At 36.5% G+C, this 14,959-nt stretch overlaps 1 protein-coding gene across 5 annotated transcripts in view; it reads right to left on the bottom strand.

Moving 5' to 3' along the window:
- FAF1 (Fas associated factor 1) overlaps positions 1 to 14,959 on the bottom strand; it is a 512,111-nt gene that overhangs the window by 343,703 nt on the left and 153,449 nt on the right. For all 5 annotated transcript variants that reach the window (XM_015436105.3, XM_015436115.3, XM_045386413.2 and 2 more), the window contains one exon: positions 5,568 to 5,614. In XM_015436105.3, the coding sequence (XP_015291591.1) occupies positions 5,568 to 5,614 (47 nt within the window). The remainder of the gene's footprint in view (positions 1 to 5,567; positions 5,615 to 14,959) is intronic.

Here is a 14,959-nt window from a genome sequence, read left to right as displayed (position 1 = left end):
TAAGATGCTCCACCGGGGGGAAAAGAAAAAAAAACAAAAACAAAAAAAACCCCTGACCATTTGAGGTGCTAGCTGACAACAGGGAATACAGAATAAATGATGAAATAAACTCACAGTATCAACTATGGCCTTATGACCAGTAACAGAACAGAAACTTTGGCAGCAAACACACAAACACATACACACACCCCTATCTTCTTGCAGTTTGCACATTGATCCTATCAACATCACCCTACCAGTGACATATCACCCCAACGGTGGCACTCATTTTGTTTTAGCATCAACCACTGATGTTAGCTTCTAGCTTTTTTTTCTTTTCCCCCAGCACCTTTTCCGTAAGTCTCTCTGCATCCTGCCAAAGCTACCAGTATCAGCTGAACAGGAATTCCTTCTCACATGTCTGGGGACAAGTTCCTAGGGCTCTTCCACTGAGCTACAAATAAAGTTTTGTTAACCTCAACCTCCATCAGCCTCTTTCCTTTGTTCCTCTATCACTTTCCTTTGTGTCCACTGGTGGTCGGCAGGGGGCTCTCCCTGGTAGATGTGTTCTAGCTGCTGCTTCTTGGTCTAGAATGGGAATCATGACCTCCACATCCCTACCCTTCTCACTGAAGCTATGAGTCTGCTCTTGCCCTGGGCTCCTTTCCTTGCCAAGCAGAAAGAACCACCCATACCTGCGCTTGGTGGTACAGCTGCCTCCTACAGTCATTCTATCTAGGTTGTCTCACTATCCCTTTTCTGATCTTTCAAACTTCTCTATATCTGTGTAACTGACTCCCTATTTAAAATTCCCTCTGGTAAAATTGCTAGGGTAGACCAGGTGCGGTGGCTCATACCTGTAATCCCAGCACTTTGGGAGGCTGAGGCAGGAGGATCACTTGTGCTCAGGAGTTCAAGACTAGCCTGAGCAACATGGCTGGGGCAAAACCACATCTCTACAAAAAATACAAAAATTAGCTAGGCTTGGTGGCACATGCCTATAGCCCAGCTACTCAGGAGGCTGATGTGGGAGGATCAATTGAGTCTGGGAGGTAGAGGTTGCAGTGAGCTGAGATCATGCCACTGCACTCCAGCCTGGGTGACAGAGTGAGACCTCGTCTCAAAACAAAAAGGCAATCCAAAAAATGAGAGGAAGAGAGAGATCTTACCAGTCAATGAATGATCCCATCAGTTTTCACTAACATTTAATGAGATCCAAAGAATACAAAAACATCCAAAATTATCGAATCAAAAAAGAGTAAATGCATTTTAAAAATTTCCCAGCTGTGAAAACCATGATCTTATAATTTGGCCTTGCTATTCTTTTCTATTTAATAATCTAATAATGTAATCATTATAGATTGACTAATCTATAAATATCTTTTTTTTTAAAAAGATATTGATTGAAAGCCAGGTATAGTGGCTCATGCCTGTAATCCTAGCACTCTGTGAGGCCATGGTGGGAGGATGGCTTGAACTCAGGAGTCTAGAAATCCTGGGCAACATCATGAGACCCCATCTCTACAAAGAATACAAAAATTAGCTAGGTATGGTGGTGAGCACCTATAGTACCAGCTACTCAGGGGGCTGAGGTGGCAGGATCACTTCAGCCCAGGAAGTCAAGGCTGTGATTGTGCCTGGGCTACAGAGCAAGACCCTGTCTCCCAAAACAACAACAACAACAACAACAACAACAAAAAGATACTAATGGGAAACTGGGCAAGGTGTCACATGCCTGTAGACCCAGTTACTCAGGAGGCTGAGTCAGAAAGATTGCTTGAGCTCAGGAGGAGTTCAAGTCCAGCCTAAGCAGCATAGCAAGATCCCTGTACCTTAAAAATAAATAAATATAAAAATGCCACCGATTTGGAAGCTCTATGTAGAAATTTAGTTCTAAAACTTCAACCAAGTGTTTTTATCCTTACTCAACTTTCCTCTACAAACAACTCAGGCTCTTGGAAGGCAATGAACAGAAAGAAAAGTAAACAGGAACTCTGTACTTGCTAATTATTTCAATTTTTTAAAGTCTATGCCATGGCAAAATCTTTAGGCATCTCCTAAAAAAAAAAAAAAAAAAAAACTCCACATTTATTTTAGAGATAAACTTGTGAATCAATTAAATCAGGTTTTTAAAATGGAAATCACACAAAGCAATACATAGAGACTAACTGGCTATAATGGCTATTTTCTAAGTCAAAAAAGCTGGGCATTTATATATTCTGAAAGCCTAGTGGTCAAGGTTTGAAAATAAATGTTGTCTTATCTAGGTGTTCTCCATGAATTAAACAATGGTCAAATGAATATACTGTACGCCTGTCTGGGTAATAAAACAAGTATGAGTTAATAAATACCATCCACTTAGTGAGTGGTTAAATTATGCTATTAATTTATAAAGTTTACTTTTTGAAAACATGGCATCAGCTCTCCAATTATACAAGTAATTCACTAACATTTCTTCCTAAAAATATATCCAAAAATAATTTTTAAAGAGGCCCTGGACAATATGTTAAATAAATAATATACCAGACCATGTAAATACACATACTCAATGTTTGTTTATGACTGAATGAATAGTTTACATTTATGACTGCATAAGTTACACACAGTATGCTGTGTTAGCAATATACTGTCTAGTGAAATAAGCCTTGGAGAAACAGCCAGAAGCCTTGGTTATATTCCTGACTCCATCAACATCACGCTGTAACATCTGGGCCAAGTCACTTTATGACTTATCCTATCTACCTGTAAAATGAGGAATAATAATATCTGCCTTTAATAGCTTACAACTAAAATAGTAACTATAAAAAACAAAGCTGTGGAAGAAAGACATTATGTACATATATTGAATTTCAACTTCTTTATCCAAAATAAAAATCTTTTTTTTTTTTTTTTAAGATGGAGTCGCACTCTGTTGCCTAGGCTGGAAGGCAGAGGTGCAGTCTTGGCTCACTGCAACCTTGGTCTCCCGGGTTCAAGTTCTATTTTTAGTAGAGACAGGGTTTTTACCATGTTGGCCAGGCTGGTCTTGAACTCCTGACCACAAGTGATCTGCCAGCCTCAGCCTCCCAAAGTGCTAGAATTATAGGCATGAGCTACCATGCCCAGCCCACAAAGGAAAAATCTTAAAAGTTTTGAAATACCTCACTGACTGATCTTGAAGAAGACAGAGTAATAGAGAAGATAGAGCATGGCTTTTAAAATAAGACAATCTAGACTTCACCACCTGCTTCTATGCTTGTGAACTTGGGCAAGCCTATGTAAACTCTCTAACTTTGAATTTCCTCATACATAAAATATAAACATTTACCTCTTACAGGTTGTAGTGAGTATTAAATGAATAAAAATATGTCAATTGCCTAGCACACTGCCTTAAGCATACAAAAAAAGTTTCTTTCCCTTGAAGTTTATGGTTACATTAAAAATCATATTCCCTCTTGGATTCATACAAAAACCTGACTTCAAGAAAAGCTATAAGGCACATACTGGCTCTTCTTTCTCTCAAAACAAAATAATAATAATAATAATAATTTCCAGTCAAAGGAATTTAGCATCAACACATGTATCAGTGAGGTAGGTATTTATTTCCTATCAAAAGTTCATTATCTCATGAGAATATTGCTTTATATAGTAATTTCTTTAAACTATAGTATTTGATACCTCCTTTCTTTGTTAAGTAAGGGATGGACTAACAATTTAACAGTTGTATACACAGACTATATAAATTCAACTTTATTATAAAAAGCAAACATACAAAACAAAGATCTTTTTAACCGCCTGAATATACCATTTCTAGCCTAGTGCCTTCTACTTTCAGTGTTAAGCCTATGAGAAAGTACACAAAGAGCCCTCTTGTTTTCCTCTGGTCAGTAGACATACAAGAGTAATTTTCAGTTATGTTAAATCCACAATGATTTCAAAGCTAAAGAACCATGTTAGGAAGGAAATAGTTGAAGAATATTACTAGATACAACTGATTTTCTCATGTAGACATATGATTCATTCCTTCAAAAAAAGCAAACAAAACCAACAAAATCCTACTCTGATCAAAGTTCAACCCCAAATATTATAGTAACTTTATGAGAAATCAGTTTAATACTGAATTTCTAGTCATAAAATATATTAAACAAAAAGTATAATCTGTGACAAGAAAGACGGAATGTTTCCAGGGGAGAAGAAGTTTCTACAGTTCACCTATGGCAAATGCTATTAATTGGATGATATATCCAATATGTATTCAGAATCCAGTAGCTGAATCCACACAGATTTTGCATAGCAAAAACTTTGGCACAAAAAGTGGCAATAACATTTACTCAAAAATAAAACTGGAGTGATATTTAACAGTGTAAAACTTTCTAAACTAAGAAAAAAATGACCATAAAGGAAGTTCATCTGATTCGCTTTCTAGGCAAGGGTTTCGATAGAATTGAATGTTTTTGAACAAACAACAAACTAAAAATTAAACAAATAGAAGTTGGTAGAAACTCTGGAAATCAGCCGCATTTACTCTGGATGAAAATCTTTCTGATAGTTTAAAAGAGAGGAATGAGGGTATAGGTCTGTTTTATCATTGCTTTCATCTAAAAACCATTAATCATTAAAGGTGGTACAGGTATCAAACAGAATTTTGCTTCCATCCTAAATATATGGTTTCTTATAAAGAACAGCACATTTTGCAGTTCATGGTGAACTTCCTGATGTTTCTGCAAGAGTACTTTTCTTGCTCTCCAAAACGACCTCATTCCTAATCTGCTGTTTCTGTTTTGCCTCATCTGCACTTAGCAGATCATGCTTCAGTGACTTAGAAATCCCAGCCACCCAAATTCAAGCCAAAGTTTGAATTGATAGGAAAGGCGGGAAAAATCAAGTAATTAAACTACACTTGGAAGGGAGAATGGTTTTACCTCCTAAGACTTTAGAGTGTTCTTTAATCTAGAACCAGAGTCTCCAATTTTTAAGGAGACAAAAGTCATGAATTTATTTTTAACTTAAGGAATTACGTTGTAACTGTTATAATTCTCTTGGCCACATCTTCCAATTTTACCTTCTGGCCATAACACAAAACCTCTAAAACCATTCCACTTGTTAACACTGGATACTTCAAGTGAAATAGTTCAGTACTCTAAAAAGTTACATTATTAAGAACTGCCTCAAATTGTTGCAAATTATCATATACTTGGTTTAGAACCTAAAAGGGAAGGAGAAAATGTCTGTAGTAAGCCTGGAGATAAAGCCTGTATAGTTAAGTTTGACAACCATATTCTGGGGTTATTAAGCCAATAGCCAGTGCTAGTAGTTTAAAAAATTCAGTTCCTTTCATCTTATAAATCAAAGAATAAGCTTGAAAAGCTTTCTTAAAAATTAAAACCACCTTAAAAGATGGTGTTACCAAATATGTAGTAATTTGATACAGTTAAAAGTTGGAGACTTTAGGGAATTAATATAATACATAGAAATATCTGAAAGAACAATATTAATGAACTTATATACCCCAAATCAATGCTCCATTAAAAAATGAAACAAAAAAATTAACAGTTAGTTGTTTTTTGTTCTGCTAAGTCATCTTAACTGGTAAGCACTTTATAACATACCTTTGTAGAATGCCATTTTCCTGGGGTATTACACCATTGATAGCTGCCTGCAAACAAGAAACAGAGAAGGCCATTGAAAGAAACAGATAAATGCCAAATGTGATGGAGAACACTTTCAAAGGAAATACGTATATTTTTAAAAATTTATTTAAATATAATACTCATTTTTTTAGTGAGGCAAAATGTTGTGACTAAATACATGTTTCTATATTTCTCAGTTATAAAACTGTATTTTAAAAAATTAAAAAACATGCATTTGACATGTAACATCCCCAAACCTTGAGTCATAAAGTCTAATTCCACAGTTCTAATTCAGGCAAAACACCCACAGAACCCAAAGTTTAAGGATGTCTAAACAGGAAAAATCAGTAACTTAATATTATAAACATTTCCTTTGTCAAACTGAGAAGAGCAAGATATAAAATCACAAATGAAAGTACTATTTCATGTTATGATCATTATTCTTTCTTTCCTTTTTTTTTTTTTTTTTGAGACGGAGTTTCGCTCTTGTTGCCCAGGCTAGAGTGCAATGGCGCTATCTCAACTCACTGCAACCTCCACCTCCCAGGTTCAAGCAATTCTCCTGCCTCAGCATCCCAACTAGCTAGGATTACAAGCATGAGCCACCAAGCCCGGCTACTTTTGTATTTTTAGTAGAGACAGGGTTTCTCCATGTTTTAGTAGAGATGGGGTTCCTAATCACTTTTTATAGTGATGAGGTCTCACTATGTTGCCCAGGCTGGTCTCAAACTCCCGACCTCAGGTGATCCACCCGCCTCGGCCTCCCAAAGTGCTGGGATTACAGGCATGAGCCACCATGCCCGGCCATTACTCCTAATGAAAAAAACATTGAGAAGAAAAGAATATAGAGGCAAAAGTCCTTCAATAAACCTAACACCATGACTATTAACAGGTGACAAAAGGAGGCAGCATTAGAAGAGAGGTTTCCTTATATAAAACATCCCTAAAACTAATCTCTAAGCAGTACCAAATAGTCAGAACATAGCACAGGTATGACAGGACATGGATGTTTTTGAAGGCTATTAAGCAAGCAGGCTGTCAAATCCTGGACTGTAGACAGCTTACTGCAGGGTAACAGAGAATATTCTCAGGAAAACAAAACAAAAACAAACAACAACATAAGCCCAACTTTTCCAACTCTGTCTTTATACTATAACAACTTCTCCTTCCCTACCCTTCTGTATCCACGTCAAAATGAATAACCCACAAAAACAAAATACACCTATCAATTCAATGTTTTATCAGCTGCCTGGAAATCCATTGCCAACAGGAGTTTGGGTATTTTGTGAAATATTAACTTAAGTATTTGCCAGAGGTGGGTCAAATTCATACCATCATACTGTTGAATGGAAATAGAGGGTAGGGTGTTTGCTATGAATTTTGAGAGCTGTAATGTTACAGTGGAAAAAAACAAAGAAATCCACAGATTAATATAGACAATAGATACCATAGAACCCTGACAACTCTGGAGGCTTATAAATCCTTTGAGTAAAGCAAATGCTAAAATCAGTTTTCAAAGACACAAATTCAATGGAAGTATTTCTGCCCAGTACCAGGTTAACTATCCTCTTTTTGTTGACAGCAATGGTTCTATCTACACATATCCCCTTTGCTAAATAACAATAAATGGTTAAGAGAATGCTGTGTGGTGCTGGAAAAGAAACAAAATACCAGAGCTTAGAAAGATTTGGTTCAAATCTTTCGAAAAACATTTTCACTGAGGAATGCCAAAGTATAATGGAAAGAACACCAAGGACTCAGAAAGTCCAAAGTCTGAAACCAGCCTCTCCCATTTATTAATTTGGTAACCTTAGTGTAATCACTTAACTTATTTGAGCCTCAGTTTCCTTATCTGTGTAATACGTAATTGTATAATGAGCTAAACATTACATACTCAGCCACAAAAGTCCTGCCTTTTTGTTTCTAAAAGGCCTGTCTAGCACAGTGTCTGCACATTAAAGGCACTCAATAATTATTTATTAAAGGAGTTAATAATAGAGGAATACAAAGAAAAGTCACCTATTCAAGACTTAAAGTCGGCTCAGAAAAACCTGGATTAAAAAATGCCTCAGCTGAGGCTGAAGAATGAGTGAAAAGTAGAAAGATGCGGAGGGGATTCTATGCAGAAGGAACAGTGACACAAAACCACTTTTCAACCCTTTCCTTTCCCAAAACCTTACATTATTTTAAATAGTTAATTTGTCTTGGAGAAGTTAGCCCCTGACCTCAATCTTATGTACGGCAAACTCTGTACATAAATAAGTAAAATGTAATCCAGAATTAAGGTACAATAAAAGTATAATTTGGTAAAGCAATAGAGAATAGGGAAACAGATTTTTGACTGTGATGATTAAGGAAAACTTTAGAGAAGAGGGGGCATTTGATCTACGCTTCAAACAACAGGAAGATACAGAAGCAAAGGAAAATTCCAGATTCTAATGTGCTCAATTTTGAACATGTTAACTTTCAGGTGACAGGAGAATATCAATTGTTCATATAATAAACGTGTATTAATTGCCAACTATGTACCAAGCACTATGCTAGACAATTAAGATATAGTGATGAACATAACACAGCTTGCCTTCTACGAAGGACCAAGTATATTCAACAGTTAGTTTTACTATGAAAAATTCAGCTAATACCAAAATGGAGATATCCAAAACATAACTGAAAAATCACAGCTATATTTCAGTAAAGCAACACCTGTTTAAAGGCAAATAAATGAAGCCCTAGAAATATTCTAACTCCTTCCCTCACTCAGCTATCTTCTTTGTTGAAGAAAAAGCAGACGAAGATAAAATCTGGAGTAATTCATTAAAAACAAAACAAAGAAAAATAAAAATGTAAAGGACAGATAGGAGGAAAAAGACTGGGAAAGTGTTACAGAGGAGGCAAAGAAGAACTATAAGGAGATATTACACAAAAGCTAGAAAATGTGAAAATACACTAAGATTATGAGGCCTAAGGTTATCAGACATATCTTAAAACAGTTTAACAATAACTAAATTATAAAAACTAAAAAGATAAATGGGAAACTAAGAATAACTGACTCTCTTAAAACATTTAGTGTGAAAGGCATAAAGACAGAAACTGTAAGAACAGCTGCAGTAAGTTTTTGTTTGCTTTTTCCCCCCCCATAAGAATATTGATTTCTTGAGTGTATAGAATCCACAGGAAAAAGACAAAAAAAGACACAAGAAACAGGGGTAAAATTGAAAGTTTGGTGAAATAGAACACTCTTACCAACTGCCTATTCATTGCCAGCACTATGCAAGACTTTGTGGATGGCCCAGTACCTGATCCAGGGCTCAGGAGAGGGGCTCAGATGGAGGGGATACTTTCAGAAAAGAGATCAATAAGATCTGGACCATAGACTAAAAATTATACTGAGTTTATTAACAAGAACTACATCACTTGCTAAATACTATCTCATTGCTTAATATTATTTTTGCTAGGCAGATATTATATCTCTCACTTTATAAATAGGAAAATGATAGACTGATTAAATATTTGGTCAAAATAATAGAGAACAGAATCAGGACAATATTTCCATTTCTGAGACTGACTCAAACAACTATGGTGGATCATTATCATACTGTAATGTATTTTAAGAAGAACATCTTACCTTGACCTAGTTTATACTCATTTGAAACTCAAGTTTGGTATAACTATTACTGCCTTCATGCTAATTATGTTCGTGATATTTTTAATCCAATTAATGTACCTCAATCAAAATCCAGCCTCTAAATTCTGTTTAGCAAAACTGACAACAAAAACAACACACTCTAAAATGCCATTTTCCATAGTACACTAAAAGGCATACAAGGTATGCATAAAACACAGTGGAAGCCAATGTCAGAGATGGTCAAAGGAGCCTTAACAAAAGGGGGAAATCATGACATTCATGGTGGGCTTTAGACCTTTTGGGGAAAGGAAATGGCAAAGATTTCTATAAATCTCACTGTAACATCACATATGAAAGGAAACCAAGTCACTGGTAAATTGGTAGATTACAAAACAGTGGCATGTAATATAAATCATTCCCTACATGGAATGCTAGGATATCCTTTCTCTAATATATAGAAAATCTTAACTTTAGTCCTTTTTGATAAACAAAAGACCCTTAAAGAAAATGGCAATGACAAATTTTTAAGAGCAATGGAGATGAGACAGGGATGTAGAGACAGGATCCAAAAGCCTCAAGAACAACTTATGAGTAAAAGAGTTGTGGTAACAATAATGGCAGCTAACACTATACCATTTTTATTAAATGTGAGGCATTTTCAAAGTACATTACATGTATCAATTCATTTAACTCTCACATTACCTCAATTTTACAGAGAAGGACACCAAGAAAACAAAGAAGAAAACTGTCACAACAACGGGTAGGCAAATGATGAAAAATAAAGAATTGCTAAATTGGACATCAAAATTCAAAGTGTTTGTCCTTTAAAAGATACCATTAAGAAAATAAAAAGACAAGCTGCAGACTAGGAAAATGTATTTATAATACATGTATCTGAGACAGATTTATATTAAAAATTTATAAAGAATTCTGGAGACTTGACAAGTCAATAAGAAAATGGGGGAAAGATCTGAACAGATACTTCTCTAAAGAAGATATGTGAATGATGAAAAGAACATAAAAAGATGTTCAAATTAGTCATCAAACAAATACAAACTAAAACCACAATAAGATACCACCACACATCCAATGGTTAAATTAAATCAGACAATACAAGTATTAGCAATAATATCAAGCAACAGAACATCTCATACACTGGACATATAACTTTCAAAATTGTGTGGTAGTTTGATATATAGGTAAATATGTGACAGAGGCAGCCGCCACCAGTGGAAGCACATACCACAGCCGTGTTTCCACCGGTACCCCACTCCATTTGATGTATGTACACCCTGCCAGCCACACTGCCACAGCTACTGAAACACACACACGAGCACACGGCCTGCTAACACTGCCGAGACAAAGGGCATTGGCTAGCACCACCCATGGAGGTGTCATGGCCAGAGGACAGGGAACATCTCAGAACCTCCAATAGAGCATGTTCCTAACCTCAAGAGTCCAGACAAGAATGCCGGGGGCCTGGTGTCAGCCCCCTAAAGTGAGAACATGAAGCAGGAGGGATGAGGTTAGCCTGAGCTCCCCAAAATCTTTCACAAAGGAAGTGACTTCGCTGAACTCACCTTATACTACAATCAAACCTCCAAATGCATCAAAGAAGACTAAAGCAAAAAAAAAAAAAACTCAAAGGATTAGCATTTTCTAAGATTGAAGGAAGATCAGCCCACACTGATGAGAAGGAACCAGTGCAAGAACTCTAGCAACTCAAAAAGGCACAGTGTCTTCTCACCTAAAAACAACACCACTAATTCCCCAGTACTGGGTCTTAACCAGACTGAATGACTGAAATGAAAGAAACAGAATTGAGAGTATAAATAGAAACAAAAACCATCTGGATTCAAGAGAAAGTTGAAACCCAATAAAAGGATTCTAAGGAATACAATAAAATAATACAGGATATAAAAGGTAAAATGGTAATTGTAAGAAAGAATCTGATAGAGTTGAAAGACTAACAATTTTAAAACACAATCACAGGTCTATTAGTTCATTTACACTGCTATACAGAATTACTTCAGACTGGGTAATTTATAAAGAAAAGAGGTTTAATTGACTCACAGTTCCACAGGCTATACAGAAGGCATGGCTGGGAAGGCTTCAGGAAACTTAACAATAATGCCGGTAGGGCAAAGGGGAAGCAAGCACATCTTCACATGGCAGCAGAAGAGACAGAGAGACTGAAGGGGGAAGTGCCACACACTTTTAAACCATCAGATCTCATGAGAACTCACTATCATGAGAACACTGGGGGGAAATCCACCCCCATGGTCCAATCACCTCCCACCAGGTCCCTTCCCCAACATTGGGAATTACAATTCAACATGGGATTTGGGTGGAGACACAGAGGCAAACAATATTAACAAATATTAACAGCAGGAAATCAACCAAGGAGAGGAAAGACTATCAGAGTCTGAAGACCGGTTCTCCAAAATAATTCAGTCAGACGAAAATAAAGAAAACAGATTCAAGAATAAACAAAGCCTCCAAGAAATATGGGATTATGTAAAGAGACCAAATCTACATCTCATTGGCATCCCTAAAAAAGAAAGCAAGAAACATGGAAAACATAGAATGTCATTCATGAAATTTTCCCCAACCTGGCTAGACATGCCAACATTCAAATTCAGGAAATGCAGACAACCCCTGCAAGGTACTATAAAAGACAACCTTGCCCAAGACACAGTAATCAGATTCTCTAAAATCAAAGTGAAAGATAAAATGTTAAAGGCAGCTAGGAAGAAGGAGGTCACCAACAAAAGAAACCCCCTCAGGTTAACAGTGGAACTTTCAGCAGAAACCCTACAAGCCAGAAGAGACTGAGGGATTATATTCAGCATTCTTGAAGAAAAAAAATTCCAACCAAGCACTCCATATATCATAAGAAAAGGATAAATAAGATCCTTTTCAGACAAGCAAATGCTAAGGGAATTTGCTACCACTAGACCTGACTCCTTAAGGGAGTGCTAAATACGGAAAAGAAAGACCAATACAGGCCATCACAAAAACACACTTAAGTGCATGGATCACTGATAATATAAAGCGACCACACAATTAAGTATGCATAACAACCAGGTAACAACATGATGACAGGATAAATCCTCACCTATCAATATTAACCTTGTATGTAAATGGGTCAATGCCCCAATTAAAAGGCACAGGCTGGCAAGTTGGATAAGGAAGTAAGACCCGACTGTATGCTGTCATCAAGAAACCCATCACACATAAATGCAAGAGACCCATCAAACCCACAGGCTCAAGGTAAAGAGACAGAGAAAAATCTACCAAGCAAACAAAAAATCAACAAAGCAGGGGTTGCTGTTCTAATTTCAGATAAAACACAGTTTAAACCAACAAAGATTAAAAAACAAAAAAACAAAAAACTTTTCTCCCTAACACTGCTTTAGCTATGTCCCAGAGTTTCTGGTATATTGTATCTTTGATCTCATTGCTTTCAAAGAATTTCTTGAATTCTGCCTTTATTTTATTGTTTACCCAAAGTCATTCAAAAGCAGGTTAACTTCCATTAAATTGTATGTTTTTGAGTGATTTTTGGATCATTCAAAATACTAGCAAACCAAATCCAGCAGCACATCCAACAAGGGCATTACATAATGCTAAAGGGTTCAATTCAACAAGACGACCTAACTATCCTAAATATATATGCACCAAACACAGAAGCATCCGGATCCAAACAGCAAATACTTAGAGATCAATGAAGAGACTTAGTAACCACACAATAATAATAGGAGACTTCAATACTCTACTAACATTATTAGACAGATCATCAAGGGAGAAAATTAAGAATCAGTTTGGATCAGGCATTCCAGAACCAAACTGGACACTTGACTAAATAAGCCTAATAGACATCTACAGAACTCTCCATCCCAAAACAACAGAATATACATTCTTCTCATCTGCACATGGCACATACTCTAAAACTGACCACATAATTGGCCATAAAACAATTCTCAGCAAACTGAAAAAAATGGAAACCATATCAACCATACTCTTCAACCACAGTGCAATAAAAATAGAAATCAATACTAAAAAATCACTCAAAAGCATATAATTTAATGGAAGTTAAAACAACCTGCTCCTGAATGACTTTGGGTAAACAATAAAATGAAGGCAGAATTCAAGAAATTCTTTGAAACTAATGAGATCAAAGATACAATATACCAGAGACTTTGGAACATAGCTAAAGCAGTGTCAGGAGAAAAGTTTATAGCGCTGAACACCCACAGCAAAAAGTTAGAAAGACCTCAAATTAACAGCCTAACTTCATGCCTTGAATTAAAGAAACACGAGGAAACCAGCCACAAAGCTAACAGAAGAAATAACCAAAATCAAAGCTGAACTGAAGGAAACTGAGACGTGAAAACAGCATATAAAAGATCAACAAGTCCAAGAGTTAGTTCCTTGAAAGAATAAATAAAACTCACATAATAACCAGCTAGACTAATGAAGAAAAAAAAAAGATACAAGCTCCAAATAAACACAATCAAAAATAACAAAAGGGACATTACCACCAAACCCAGAGAAATACAGGGAACACTCAGAGACTACTATGAACACCTCTCTATGCACAAAGGCTAGAAAACGTAGAAAAAATGAATAAATGTCTGGAAACACACAACCTCCCAAGATTAGATCAGGAAGAAACTGAATCTCTGAACAGGCCAATAATAAGTTGTAAAATTGAATGAGTAACAATAAGCCTACCAACGAAAAAAAGGCCAGGACCAGACACAGTCATTCACAGCTGATTTCTTCAGCTGTATATAGATCTGATACCATTCTTACTGAAACTATTCCAAATATTTAAGAAAGAGAGACTCCTCCCTAACTCAGTGTTTGAGGCCAGCATCATCCTGACACCAAAACCTGGGAGACACAACAAAAAACGAAAACTTCAGGCCAATATCATGGATGAACACAGATGCAAAAATCCTTGACAAAAAACTAGCACACAAAATTCAGCAGCACATCCAAAAGCTAATGTTTTATGATCAAGTGGGCCCTGGGATACAAGGTTGGTTTAATATACACAAATCAATTGGCTCGGTGCAGTGGCTCATGCCTGTAATCCCAGCACTTTGGGAGGCTGAGGCCCATGGATTACAGGAGGTCAGCAGTTCGAGACCAGCCTAACCAGCATGGTGAAACCCCATCTCCACTGAAAATACAAAATTAGCCGGGTGTGGTGGTGCATGCCTGTAATCCTAGCTACTTGAGAAGCTGAGGCAGGACAACTGCTTGTACCCGGGAGGCAGAGGTTGCAGTCAGTCAAGATGGTACCATTGCATTCCAGCCTGGGCAACAAGAGCAAGACTCTGTCTCAAAAAAAAAAAAAAAAAAAAAAAAAAAAAAAAAAAATTAAAAAAATACACAAGTCAATTAATGTGATTTACCACATAAACAGAACTAAAAACAAAATAACATGATCATCTCAACAGATACAGAAAACGCTTTCAATAAAATTTACCATCCTTCATGTTAAAAAAACCCTCAATAAACTAGGCACTGAAGGAGCACACTTCAAAATAATAAGAACCCATCTATGACAAACCCATAGCCAACATCACACTGAATGGGCAAAAGATGAAAGCATTCCCCTTGAAAACCTGAACAAGAAAATGATGCCCTCTCTCACCACTCTTTTCAACATGTCCTAGCCAGAGCAATCAGGCAAGAGAAAGAAACAAAAGGCATCCAAATAGAAAGAGAGGAA

This window comes from Macaca fascicularis, chromosome 1 (assembly GCF_037993035.2).
Source record: "Macaca fascicularis isolate 582-1 chromosome 1, T2T-MFA8v1.1".
NCBI classification, from domain to species: domain Eukaryota; kingdom Metazoa; phylum Chordata; class Mammalia; order Primates; family Cercopithecidae; genus Macaca; species Macaca fascicularis.
The sequence above is the reverse complement of the archived record's forward strand: the minus strand, read 5'-3'. Positions and strand labels throughout refer to the sequence as shown.